The sequence below is a fragment of the Trachurus japonicus genome, chromosome 21 (genome assembly GCF_045865225.1).
Source record: "Trachurus japonicus isolate A0001 chromosome 21, Traja_1.0".
NCBI lineage: Eukaryota > Metazoa > Chordata > Actinopteri > Carangiformes > Carangidae > Trachurus > Trachurus japonicus.
Genome location: NC_140927.1, coordinates 32,208,573 through 32,223,249, shown reverse-complemented (window position 1 = coordinate 32,223,249; position 14,677 = coordinate 32,208,573). Strand labels below are relative to the sequence as shown.

The following is a 14,677-nucleotide window of genomic DNA, read 5'->3' as shown; positions in this document are numbered from 1 at the left end:
TGCAAAAACTCAAGTATCTTAGCAAGAATATTTGTCTTATTTCTAGTCAAAATGTAATTTCTAGTCAAAACAAATGTCATTCTACTTAAAATAAGACACATCATATTAAAAGTAGCTTGTTTTTAGACACTTTTTACTTCTTTCAAGCATATTTTCACTTGGAATAAGTAGAAAAAATCTGATAGTGGAGCAAGTTTTTCTTCCTTATTACAAGCACAAAAAACTTACTTTCACTGGCAGATTTTTCTCTTTATTGTGAATTTAAGTGAAAATGATCTAAAAACAAGTTAATTTTTAGGTGATGAGTCTTATTTTAAGTGGAAAAGAGATTAGTTTTGACTAGAAATGAGACATTTGGACAAGAAATAAGACAAATATTCTTGGAAAGATGTTGAGTTTTTACAGTGTACTATGAGTATTAGTCAGGGTCTTACGCAGAATAAATCAGTCATACAAAGATTAGACTACTGGGGTTTTTTATGGGCCCCACTGGGCGCTGGGCCCCTAGAATTATCATCACCTTTCTCCCCTATACAACGGCCCTGCGTCCGACCATGCAGACGTTCATTCCCTCGGTGCACAGACCGTTTACATTCCGTTTGTTCTGCAAAAAGACTTAAATATGAATATTTGGTGCAGTTGGTTCTTGTCATTACTTTTCTACTGTAGGTTCAGGTCAGAGAAAAGTTTGCATTTAAACTGTTCAAACAAAAGTACGAACGCTCTGACCAGCATTCATATTATAGCGTTGGTTTAAAGGGATAGTTCACCCAAAATTGAAATTTCTTACTCATTATCTCCTCCCCCTCATGTGGACTAAGGGCTGGGAGAAGTTTCAGAGTCCTCCGTGGCTTCTCTGAGTTACAGGGGGTCTCGGCGTAGCAGTGCATGTCCATATGACGGTTGCAAATGGATACCAACTGTCTTCGTAACAAAAAGACACACCAAAAAGCATCCAAATACCTCCATGCTGCTCGTATGTAATGTCTGTCTTGTATTGAAGCCCCGAAATGCGAAATTGTCCCGAAAAAAATTAAATAAGTCTATATTTCAAGCTTGTTTTGTAGCGGAAGCTTCTCGAAGCTCCTCTTCCCGGTTCGTCCAAATTTGACGAACTGGGAAGAGGAGCTTCCTCTACAAACAAGCTTGAAAAATAGACTTGTTTAATTTTTTAGGTATTTGGATGTTTTTTGGTGTGTCTTTTTGTTACGAAGACAGTTGGTATCCATTTGCAACTGTTATATGGACATGCACTGCTACGCCGAGACCCCCTGTAACTCAGAGAAGCCACGGAGGACTCTGAAACTTCTCCCATGCAGCCCTTAGTCCACATGAGGGGGAGGAGATAATGAGTGAAATTTCAATTTTGGGTGAACTATCCCTTTAAGTAAAGAGCTGTGGAGGCTGAGAGCTTGGACTGTTTGTGTAACATAAACTGTGTATTTTAGTGCGCTGCTGGTCTCTGAATGCACCAAGTTTCATTGTATGTTCTTGTACAATGACAATAAAGAATTTTTAATCTTGACTATGAACACACTCGGATCGGATATCGGATAAATGAGGCCGATCCAGCATCCCGATCCAGTCATTTCTTTTTTATTAATATCATACACAGCAATACAGTTACAGTGATCTAGTGTTATTTATTTCTTTTTGCTGCTAATGTACACTTTGTTATTTGTGTTAAAGCAGAAGTAAGTGATATATTTGTGTTAATATAAGTCTTAAATAGTTCTATCTTCCGACAGCAATCACTTACATAGAGTGTTTGGTCTGAAACACGGGTCTGTCAGTCACTCTGCTCTGCTCTGCTCTGAGCCGAAGAGAAAACATTTATCGTATCCTACAGTTTTTATCCAATGAGGAGAGAGAACGGCATGCAGGGCTGTGTGTGCAGCCAAGGGACGCCGTGAATGTGGCGACGTAGGGACGAGGACTGTTATGGTGCGTTCAAGGAAACTCGTATTTTTCCGACCGTGAAGTGGTACCAGTTCGATCTGGTACGAGTTCACCGGTCAGAAGTTACGAGTGGCCGTTATAGTGACTTTCACCGGTAAAACAGGTCGGAAAAACACGAGTGGGTTGCCTGGAACGCTACAAAGTCGTAAGTTGTGACTTGAAGCTGTAATTTACGATTTCAAAAGCCTACCTGGAACGCAGCATTAGCCAAAACGACCAGACCACTTACTTCTGCTTTAATAAATAATATTAATAAGTACATTTATATCTGTGTTAATTTGTTACCTTTTTTTAAACAAGGCTAAATGTTTATGTCTCTACTACAGATCAATCCCTCTTTCTCTCTCGCTCCACTTCACCGGTCAATAAAAAACCCCCCAAATATTTTAGATCTGGGGCGTTCAACCAGTGGATTGTGATTGGCTGGTAGATCGCGGACTAACTCTCAGTCAAAAAATTCACTGCAAAAAGTCAAAATCGTACCAAGAATATTAGTCTTATTTCTTGTCAAAATGTCTCATTTCTAGTCAAAACAAATCTCTTTCTACTTAAAATAAGATTCATCACATTAAAAAGTAGCTTGTTTTAGACACTTTTTACTTCTTTACTTCGTCTATTTTCACTTGGAATAAGTAGAAAAATAGTATTTTAGATTAAATAGTTTTTCTTTCTTATTACAAGCACAAAAAACTTCCTTTCACTGGCAGATTTTTCTACTTATTTCAAGTGAAAATATGTTTGAAACAAATAAAAATTATCTAAAAACAAGTTCATTTTTAGGTGATGAATCTTATTTTAAGTGAAAAGAGATTAGTTTTGACAAGAAATAAGACAAATATTCTTGGAACGATTTCGAGTTTTTGCAGTGTAGCCGTGACTACGGTAAATTAAACTCTTTAAAGTCCAAGGTGCCATACAAACATGGCGGTGCAAGATGGCGATGCTCTCTAAAGCAAGACCCTTGCATAGATATAAAAGAATAATTATAAGGCTACGGTCATTTTATTTTATAGTGATGATACATTATTGCAAATATTGTATATTCATGGGTAATATATTCAGATTTTAACAATAAACCTTGACAATTATTACACACTGGACCATCAGTAACAAATCAATTAATTTGATTGTTGCCGGGTAAAGTCTGAAAATAAGTTTCCGAAGCGCTGCAGTCACGCTTTTCCCACAAATGTGCACTTTACAGTAAGCAACTCAGAAGAAACTTTTTATTATTACATCTGATCTAGATGTGACAGTTTCTTGTGTGCATTGTAAAAATACGTCATTGAGTAGATCTCAACAGACTAGAAACTTTTAAAATTAGATCTTGATTTAAAAAAAGGGTTGGGCGCCCCTGTTTTACATGCACTGTAAAAGATGTATTTGTATGATGTTGTGACAGAGTGAAGGATCATGGGAGTTACTAGTTCACCATCAGATTTTGCAAAGTAGAAAGTTGGGATTTCATGTAAGAACACTGTTAAAATGAATATAACATACTGTAGGTCTGCTCTTTTTTTTTTTTTTAAACAGTTATGGTTGGGCTTTTTATGCTTTTATTTTGACAGGACAGCAAAGAGCCAAAGTGGTGCTCACTCGACCACCGAGCAGCTCTCCAGAGTCGGTTCGTTTCTAAACATTTTAATGTGGAAAACTTCGATAATGAAGCTGGAAGTGACTCAGTCGGAGCCCAAACACAAAGCAGCAGCTGAGAGTTTAGTTCCAGAGGAGAGAGGCTGTTTAAAGCCGATACAACATCCAACTGTGGTTAAAAAGATGCTGCAGAGCGTCACTCAGCAGGAAGCAGAGCCAGACAGGTGGGACGCCGCGCTGTTGTCGTCCAACAGGAAGACAAAGACAGAGGTTTCTGACAGAGACAGGTCTGGTTCAGCTGCAGCTTCTTCACTAATGAACCAACAGGTAAAACGCTAATGTTATAGGTTATAAAGGTCAGTGACAAACACTTTTTCGTTTTAAAATAAACAAATTATAACTGTTTTAAAAGCATGTACATTTTGTATTCCTGTTGGTTTTATGTAATTTGAAATTACACAGGCTGAATACTCTGAAAATGTCAAATGGTGAAACCACAAGAGAATGATAAATATTAAATATTTGATCCACCTACGCTGGATTGAAGTGCACTTATGAAAAGTATAGTTTCTTCTGAAAACATTCAACTGAAATAGATGTTTTCTATATTTGAATTTTAATGCATTTTATCAACACTGAGCAGGACGTATTCTAAAAGCACCACTTTTTTTTAATATAAATAATGTGACAGATTATGTAAAATCTGTCAAGAAACATACTGTTGCATTGCAAAAGTGAATTGCATTTATTCCACATTTTATAAGTCCAGATTTATTTTCCTGTAGCCTATATCCACCTTTTTCCGAACGTCTTCTATGGTCAAAACTAGCACTTCTGGTAGAATACTATGTTTACGTTTCCATGGTTTCGGTCGTTGTCATAGTTGCGGTAAACGCATGGATCTGTCAACGCTGGCTTTTAACACGGATGTCAATTTGTGTGATATCCATTGTTAAAAGCTGGTGTGATGATCCATGCGTTTTACAGATTTTCATAGAAAAAAAAGAAAAAATCCATGCATTTACTGCGACCTAACCGTGACTACCGAAACCATGGAAACATAGCCTAAATATAAAATTCCACACTGAAGAGCAAAACCGGCTTACAGTACGTTTTTGACATTTCGAAAAAGGTCAGATTTGTATGAAAAATACCAGTTACACCACTTGACATTGGATTGCATCACGTCATTGCTCTTTTACCACAGCATTCACACCACAAGACCTCTTATCTGTAGTCTCATTTAGACACTGGTTAACAACTGGCCTCAAGAACCAGGACTGGACTAATACGAGATGTGTTTTATGTTGTAGGGGAGCGCCGGGTCGATTGATACACTTTTTCATTTAAACGTCTTTTTCAAAGATGACGTTATGTACACAAACATTTTTATCATGTGATCAACAACTCACATGTGTATTCTCTTAGTTACAAGTGTAATATAACACATATGTTGGATGATCGCGCTGTTTTATAACTTTGAACATAAGTTGACATTTGTCTCAAACGCCCCACCTATGCGGGTCGTTTGAGACACAGAGGAGGGACGGTTGAAACAGCGTTTTAAACAGAAACTACTGACATTACTCTCGTTTTTATGCAGCATATCAGACAACATACTAGTGTACTCGTCATTGCCAAAATGTCACATCATTTATATAATGTAATTTATACAATATAAATAGGTCAAATAAATATTTTTGTCCCGTGCGTAATTGTCAAGATCTGCATTTCGATTAAACTCGCCTTTCTTCTTTTGTACGAGTTGTTGGACAACTGCATTTTCATTTCATTTACTTATTTCCCTGTCCTAAGTCATGTTTATGGAGACACAGTTGAACATATTGTCATTTTACCCTCGGCATTTTCCACTTTGCTGAATATCTGTTGATTCACGTCATAAACACGAACATTAAAAATATGTTGTTCATTCAAATCGGTTGTTGTTCATTGCAGAACAATAGGCTATTAATTCGGTGATTTATATACAGATATTGATCGCGCAGTGTGAACAATCACTACGCACGGAGGCGTGAGGGACATTTGAAACAGCTGTATCAATCGTCCCTGCAGCGACTACTGACACTTCAACCTGTTTTGCCTCTAAACTTCAAAACTATGACATTGCATAGTTTAGGACCTGTTCATGTACGAATTCATCTGTTGTTAGGTCATATTATTATTGCATGAAACACACAATACAACTTTTGATCACAAAAAAACTACCGCATGTAACATTTTACTTTCCGTAGTCAAATCAAGTCAGTTCAAGCTAACAACTTTTGAATGGCGTGACGTCATTTCACGAGCTTTCCCAGGATTGGTCGGTGTTGAGTGCTGAAGGTAGTGACGAAATCTGACGGCTCAAGCTTGTGTGGTTTTCGAGGAAATCGCTGTGTATCAATCGTCCCGTGTCTCAATCGACCCGGCGCTCCCCTAGAATAAAACCCAGAGACTTCATGATGAGGGAACCAGAGATGATAAAATATTAGGGGTGGGAGAAAAAATCGACTCACATAAGTATCGCAATATTTTTTTTAGATTTTTTTTTTTTTTAATGATTTTTTTTTTTTAAATATATTGTGCAATGTGCATTTGTTCGCCTTTTTTACATACAGAAGGTCCAGGTTTTGAAAAGGGTTTAAGTTCACTTTATAATGGAGTATGTTAATTTCTAGGCTCCTACAGTATTTGTGTGCAGATAAATGTTAAAATGTAGCAGTTTACCTCAGTCTATATCTCATTCTGTCAGAAAGGTTTCAGAAGCCTGTTTTTTCTATACTCTTTTATTTTTACCTCTTTTATGCAGTCCAGGATTTTGAAATTAGAGTAAACATATATATTGCTGCTGAATAAATCTTAAAAACTGACTTAAGGCGGGCTTACACTGTACGATTTTGCCACGATTTTCTCGTCCCAGATGAGTCGCAGCCTAATTTGCATAATCTTAGAGGGATCGCGGGGTCGTGAGCATAATCGGGACGTATGGTTAGTGAGGCTCTGCGTCACGTCCCGACGTCCTAAAGACGAGTCGCCGACCTCCCGATTATTTTCTGACATGCCAGAAAATTTCTCGTCGTGACGGACAATGTATGGGGTCCTACGTCACGATTCTGCACATACGACAAGTTTTTACCATGACAGATTGTTTTAGCACAGAGCACAGAGCCTTTATGAACCTGAATGTGATGCTGAACTTCATCAGATGGAGTTAGAATGGGCAGACAGAGAGAGGAGGGACAGGGAAGTGACCAGCTGAAGTTAGACCACAGCTGTGACAGACAGGGTGACCGGGTGATGATCAGTAATGCAGCGCAGTCCGTGATGGAAGATCAGCCCGACAAATGTACACACACTATCAATCAGCAATTGAGGACGATTATTTTTTCTTGCCGTTACAGTATAAAATAGCGAGCCTACACACCAGCCACTTCCACTGTGCTCTGGCTCCTGATCAGCTGAATTTTTAAACAAAGTGCAGGCGAGAGAGAGAACTAGCGAGGCTCCTCTGACAGCTGCAGGTGAGCTGCAGGTGAACTACACGTCAGCTGGCTGGAGAGCGCTGCTCTCTCTCTCTCTCTCTCTCTCTCTCTCTCTCTCTCTCTGCAGCACCGGCCTTGGAGGTGATGCACGCTGTCTGTGTGTGTGTTTGTCGGTCTGATCTTCCACATGGACTCTGCTATATAGGAACCAATATCAGGAACCAATGTCAATTTGAGGTTTACAATCGAGCAATTATAGAGCAGCACAAATCTCAGCGGCATCGCAGGGTAATCGTGGTGGAGCGCAATCGTAGAACGACGTGCAATTAGTGGGGGTCTGAGACTGATCTGAGACGTAGGACTGAAGAGGGAAGCTCGTGCAGTTTGAGATGTGAACAGACGAATAGTCGTGCAGTGTAAACCCGCCTTTACATGTGATGTGTATTTATTTTTGGGGTAAATATGGTTCCTGGAATAGCCTGTAGACAATCATAATCATTCAACTGTTTCACTGGTGTTAAAAATGCAGACTAACAATCCAGAAAATCAGCAATATCGTAGAATTGCAATTTAAATCGAATCGGCATCCAAAAAATCGTAGAAGAATCGAATCGGGAGAAAAGCGTATCGTCCCACACTGCAAAAACTCAAAATCTTTCCAAGAATATTTGTCTTATTTCTTGTCAAAATGTCTCATTTCTAGTCAAAACTAATCTCTTCTCACTTAGAATAAGACTCATCACCTAAAAATTAACTTGTTTTAGATCATTTTCACTTGTTTCAAACAAATTTTCACTTGAAATAAGTAGAAAAATCTGCCAGTGAAAGGAAGTTTTTTGTGCTTATAATAAGAAAGAAAAACTTGCTCTACTACTATCAAAATGTTCTACTTATTTCAAGTGAAAATATGCTTGAAAAAAGTAAAAAGTGTTTAAAAACAAGTTACTGTGAGGAGTCTTATTTTAAGTAGAATGAGATTTGTTTTGACTAGAAACGACATTTTGACTAGAAATAAGACAAATATTCTTGGTAAGATTTTGAGTTTTTGCAGTGCAGCGCTATAATATCATGAATGTCTTCGATCCTGCAGCATTTTATCCACTGACTCAGTATCAAGACGTAACATGCAACCCAGGGCCGTTGCTAGGAATTCTGGGCCCCCTTAAAGAATACTAAAGTGGGCCCCTCCCCCTAACTTTTCCAGTTTTTTTTTTCTTAGACTACGTATGTATTATCATGTATGATTTAGCCTACTTTGTTTTGATGCTAATGCAGCATTACACTGCAAAAACTCAAGTATCTTACCAAGAATATTTGTCTTATTTCTAGTCAAAATGTCATTTCTAGTCAAAACAAATCTCATTATACTTAAAATAAGACACATCCTATTAAAAGTAGCTTGTTTTTAGACACTTTTTTACTCCTTTCAAGCTTATTTTCACTTGGAATAAGTAGAAAAAATCTGATAGTGGAACAAGTTTTTCACTGGCAAATTTTTCTATTTATTTCAAGTGAAAACTTGTTTGAAACAAGTGAAAATGACCTAAAAACAAGTTAATTTTTAGGTAATGAGTCTTATTTTAAGTGGAAAGAGATTAGCTTTGACTAGAAATTAGACATTTGGACAAGAAATAAGACAAATATTCTTGGAAAGATGTTGAGTTTTTACAGTGTACTATGAGTATTAGTCAGGGTCTTATGCAGAATAAATCAGTCATACAAAGATTAGACTACTGGGGTTTTTTATGGGCCCCACTGGGCGCTGGGCCCCTAGAGTTATCATCACCTTTCTCCCCTTTACAACAGCCCTGATGCAACCTCAATTAACCCAAACTACCAGTGAAGAAATGCTGAATCCTGTAGTTTCTCACCTTCCTTCTTGTAGAAGACCAGCTCGGTCTTGAACTCCTTCCTCTCGTCGAGGGCTCCCTGGATCTGAGCCGTCAGCCGGTCGCTGGTGTCCGTGCCGTACAGGAAGTGACACGCGCAGCTCTTCTGCATGAGCTCGGCGCGGGCGTAGCCGGTGAGCTCGCAGAAGCCGTCGGAGCAGTAGACGATGGGGTAGAGGGACTGGACCTGAGCGTTTCCCAGGACGAAGTTACTGTCTGTAAGAGAGAGAGAGAAAGAGGGAAGAAGAGGTGTGAGAGGAGGCAACTCTCTTCTGATTGGCCGACTGGTTTCTGACTGATCCAATAAAACATGCACTGCAAAAACTCAAAATCTTACCAAGAATATTTGTCTTGTTTCTAGTCAAAATGTCATTTCTAGTCAAAACTAATCTCATTATACCTAAAATATGTATATTTATACATATACATATACATACATAGTTATACATAAAAAAGTAGCTTGTTTTTAGACACTTTTGACTTATTTCAAGTCTATTTTCATTTGAAATAAGTAGAAAAATCTGATAGTGGAGCAAGTTTTTCTTTCTTATTACAAACACAAAAAACTTGCTTTCACTGGCAGATTTTTCTACTTATTTCAAGTGAAAATTAGTTTGAAACAAGTGAAAATGATCTAAAAACAAGTTAATTTTTAGGTGATGAGTCTTATTTAAAGTGGAAAGCGATTAGTTTTGACTAGAAATGAGACATTTTGACAAGAAATAAGACACATTTTCTTGGAAAGATTTTGAGTTTTTGCAGTGTAAAGAGTAGATTTCAGAATAAAACACTCAGAGAAACCAAATCCTGCAAAGTTGTTGGATGGTGTTGTCCAGGTGGTGAGGGGGCGGGGCTTAGTTGTGACATCACAAAGTGACAGGAAGTCCTGACGGCTGGTTTTAAGGCTCAGTTTCTGAATACAGGCTGTGTGCATTTCTCTGTGGACTGAGGCTTTGATACTTTCACAGTATTAATATAGAACCTATAGAGCTGCTTTATAATCACACTACACATGGACATCTACCTTTATACTGTATGGAGCTTTAACACAAACATCTACCTTTATACTGTATGGAGCTTTAACACAAACATCTACCTTTATACTGTATGGAGCTTTAACACAAACATCTACCTTTATACTGTATGGAGCTTTAATACAAACATCTACCTACCTATACTTTCCTCCATCTTTATCTACCATCTTATCTTACAGTATCTTCCAACCACCATGTGAGAGTGTGGGAGTTACTGAAGCTGCTGCTGGTTTCCAGTCAGAAGAAGCTCCATCAGGAACCAGAATTGATCGGGCGAAGTAAACACTGTCAAGAGTCCATCACAAAAACCTTATGAGGTTTCATTAATTGATGCATCCGCCGCCCTGCAGTGTGTGTGTGTGTGTGTGTGTGTGTGTGTGTGTGTGTGTGTGTGTGTGTGTGTGTGTGTGTGTGTGTGTGTGTGTGTGTGTGTGCATATGTAAATAACGTTGCCTGTGCACATGGAGTTAATGGCCCCGGGCGTGTGGATGTGTAGATGGTGAACAGGCTAAAATGGACTATTTATTACTCTGCACTCTGACGTTCTCATTGATTCATCAATTCTGAGCCCCAGAGACCAAACATTAAATATTTTATGGCCTAACGATGGTGTGTGTGTGTGTGTGTATCTGTGTGTGTGTGTGTGTGTGTGTGTGTGTGTGTGTGTGTGTGTGTGTGTGTGTGTGTGTGTGTGTGTGTTGTTTCACTGCTTGTGTGTTGCTCTGAGCTCTTTGGAGAGACGGTTTGAAACGACGTGTTGAGACAGGAAACTTATCAAAGCAGAGAGAACGAAGCATGAAGAGGAGGAGGAGGAGGAAGAAGAAGAGGAAGAGGAGGAGGAGGAGGAAGAGGAAGAGGAGGAGGAGAAGGGAGGAGGTGGAGGAGAAGGAGAAAGAGGAAGAAGAAGAGGAGGATGAAGAGGAGGAGGGGGAGGAAGAGGAAGAGGAGAAGGAGAAAGAAGAGGAGAAGAAAGAAGATGAAGAGGAGGAGGAGGAGGAAGAAGAGGAGGAACTTGGAGAGGAGAAGGAAGAAGAGGAGGAGAAGGAGAAAGAAGATGAAGAGGAGGAGGAGGAGGAGGGGGAAGAGAATGAGGAAGAGGAGGAAGAAGAGAAGGAGGAGGAAGAAGAGGAAGAGACGGAGAAAGAAGAAAGAAGAGGAGGAGGATGAAGAACAGGAGGAGTGGGAAGAAGAAGAGGAGGAAGAAGATGAAGAGGAGGAAGAGGAGGAGGAGAATAAAGAAGATGAAGAGGAGAAGGAGGAAGAGGATGAAGAAGAGGAGAATAAAGATGATGAAGAGGATGAAGAGGAGGAAGAGGAAGAAGAGGAGAATAAAGATGATTAAGAGGAGGAAGAGGAGGAGAAGGATGAAGAGGAAGAAGAGGAGAATAAAGATGATGAAGAGGAGGAAGAGGAGGAGAAGGATGAAGAGGAAGAAGAGGAGAATAAAGATGATGAAGAGGAGGAAGAGGAGGAGAAGGATGAAGAGGAAGAAGAGGAGAATAAAGATGATGAAGAGGAGGAAGAGGATGAAGAGGAGAATAAAGATGATGAAGAGGAGGAAGAGGAGGAGAAGGATGAAGAGGAAGAAGAGGAGAATAAAGATGATGAAGAGGAGGAGAAGGATGAAGAGGAGGAAGAGGAAGAAGAGGAGAATAAAGATGATGAAGAGGAGGAGAAGGATGAAGAGGAAGAAGAGGAGAATAAAGATGATGAAGAGGATGAAGAGGAAGAAGAGGAGAATAAAGATGATGAAGAGGAGGAGAAGGAGGAAGAGGAGGATCCATGGAGTCTGTGTGTTTTCCTCAGCTCAGCAGCCGTCAGTCACAACAAACCAGCGCCTCGTTAGTTAACGACTCTGACCGACACATCAACACCTCCTCTCTGTGGGACTATACATGTACAGCCAATGAGAGAGCTGACGACCACCTTTGGCCCCGCCCCCTTTCTCCCTGTCTGATGATGTCATCCAGACAACATGACAACATGGTCACATGACGACCAGAGGAACGAGCTGCTAGACCACATTAACAAACACAAAGGCCGAATTCCGATTCTCCCCTTAGCCCTAGCCCTTGGCCCTAACCCTTCGTTTTGCGCGTTCACGTGAAGTGGTAGGGGTGTCCCATTTCTGGTTCAGACGAGGGTTAGGGGGAAGGGGTAGGGCTATCTCGCCCTCGAAACGGAGATTTTTCAGGGGCACACTACGGACCGAGGGCTATGGCAAGTTTCCCAGAATGCATCTTGCGGCAACCGGCAGCTGATTTATTTCTCACTGTAGCGCTGTTATTACGTCATTTTGTTAAGTTTTAATATTTTTTCATGCGAGAAAGTAGCTGTTTAGATCCCAATGTGCGGTCGGTTTATCCACATGAGGCTGTTTAGACGTTTGCTCCGATGTTTTTCGGAGAAGTGATGCTCCACGTTGGAGCCTCCACCTGTGGAGCAGATCAGCGGCTCGTCACGGAGACACCACCCCGTCCGGAGAGCTTGTCAGCCGGCCAACCTCCCGACCTCGTCCCGGTAGAAAAGACGACCGCTAATTAACTTACCCGCAGGTTTTTAAAGGTTTACCGCCGCGTAGTTACATTCTTTTTAGAAGATAAATGCTCGTCTCATTGATGAAATGTAACAATTGTCGCATTAATTTGTTTGAATTAAAAGTGAAGCTTCATGTGTTTTGGACACAGAAGCAGCACTGGGGGATCTGTAGCCTATACAGAAATCACCACATTTACATCAATAAATAAATGTTTTACAATGAACCGATCATTCTTCATTACATTTTATTTTATTTTATTAAGTTAACGTGGTTCTGAATAGAGGATTTGTGGCAAAAGCTCGTCACGTCTGCTTATGTGAAAGCCAGCAGAGACGACTGATGACGCATGTGATTGTTGAAGTGGTGTCCCAATTCGTAGGGGTTGACTTTCAACCCTACTCCTTGTAGCTCCGTTTCAAGGGCAAGGGTGAGGGCTAGGGGTAAGGGCTAGGGGTAGGGGTAGGGGTAGGGATGAAAAATAGAATCAGAATTGGGCCAAACACTTCATAATAACTACTACATGAGCATTCATTCATCATTTAACCAGCATGACACTAATTAGTCTGTGATTTATAAACACAGTTATGAAGCTTTACCTGAAATTAATAATCTCATTTTTTTTATTTTTTGTATCTTCAAACTCAATAAATGTTGTATTCACCATTTATAAATCAACTATCAGATCAATAACAACCCAGTTATTGATCAGAAGTCGGTGGTTCATTGGATCATTTATTATAAAGTGTCAGTCAATGATGAACAAACTGTTTAGATGCTGCTGGTCAGAGAGTGAGTTCATATATGTGTTATTATAGATTTTATTATTAATTATACTGTGTTTTATTATCTATTAAAAACATGTGTAATTGTGTTTATAAATCACAGACTAATTAGTATCAGTGGTTGAAGAACGCCTAATAAATGAAGAATAAAGTTTAAATAAAGTTCAGATTCAGCTCCGTCTGCAGCTCCGGTGTGTTTTTGTTTCTAGGAACTTATAATTGGGACGAAGCGACGGGTCGGACATGGTGAATTATTTTCAGACTGTCAACAAACCCCACGAAGAGAAAACACACAGACGACTGGGACTGTGTGAAGTGTGTGTTACTCCTGTGGCCTCTATGTGTGTGTGTGTGTGTGTGTGTGTGAGCTGCTTCATTACACACAGACAGAGTCAAGTGTGTAAATGTTTAAACGACGACGCGACGCTGAGGAAACTTCAGACCAACACACACACTTCACTTCACTTCACTGTCCTCAGGGGCCAATTTAAAAAAAACAACAACACACAAATAGCTACACAAAAAGGACACACAAGACAAACTGAACACATTAACAAAATCATATAATAGACCATATTAAAAAAAAAAACTAACAACAAACACTGAGACAGAAGCTGTGAGAGTTGAATCAACTGCAGCTCTTATAAATAGAGAAATGAATCAATAATTACAGAAAAAATACCAACACAACTGATTGACGTGTGTTTGATTCATAATTTCTTGTATTTTACAGTTTGTTTTTATGAAGTTGACTTTTTTAAAAGTCCATTAATTTTCTAAATCATCAGAGATAGGCTACTGTACACACCAGGCTACAAAAGGAAGAGGAGGGGGAGGAGGAGAGGAAAGGGAAGAGGAGAAAGAGAAAGAAATATGAGCAGAAGGAAGAGGAAGAGAAGAGGAAAAGGAAGAGGAGGAAGAGGAGGAGAAGAGGAAAGGGAAGAGGAGAAAGAGAAAGAAAAAGAGCAGCAGGAAGAGGAAGAGAAAAGGAAAAGGAAGAGGAGGAAGAGGAGGAGAAGAGGAAAGGGAAGAGGAGAAAGAGAAAGAAAAAGCAGGAAGAGGAAGAGAAAAGGAAAAGGAAGAGGAGAAAGAGAAAGAAGAGGAAAAGGAAGTGGAGGAGGAAGAAGAGATGGAAGGAGGAGAAGAAGAAGGAGGAGGATGAAGAGAAGAGGAAAAGGAAGAGGAAAAAGAGAAAGAAAAAGAGCAGAAGGAAGAGGAGGAGGAAGAGCATAAGGAAGAGGAAGAAGAGGAGGAGAAGAGGAAAAGGAAGAGGAGGAGAAAGAAAAAGAGCAGAAGGAGGAGGAAGAGAAGAGGAAAAGGAAGAGGAAGAGGAGGAGGTGGAAGAGAAAGAAGAGGAAAAGGAAGATGAGGAGGAAGAAGAGACAGAAGAAGAAGAAGA

The 14,677-nt window shown here is 39.7% G+C and overlaps 1 protein-coding gene across 1 annotated transcript in view; it reads right to left on the bottom strand.

The window, feature by feature from the left end:
* kcnh3 (potassium voltage-gated channel, subfamily H (eag-related), member 3) overlaps window positions 1-14,677 on the bottom strand; it is a 216,546-nt gene that overhangs the window by 78,471 nt on the left and 123,398 nt on the right. The window contains exon 2 of the mRNA XM_085765059.1: window positions 8,906-9,139. Coding sequence (XP_085621185.1) covers window positions 8,906-9,139 — 234 coding nt within the window. The remainder of the gene's footprint in view (window positions 1-8,905; window positions 9,140-14,677) is intronic.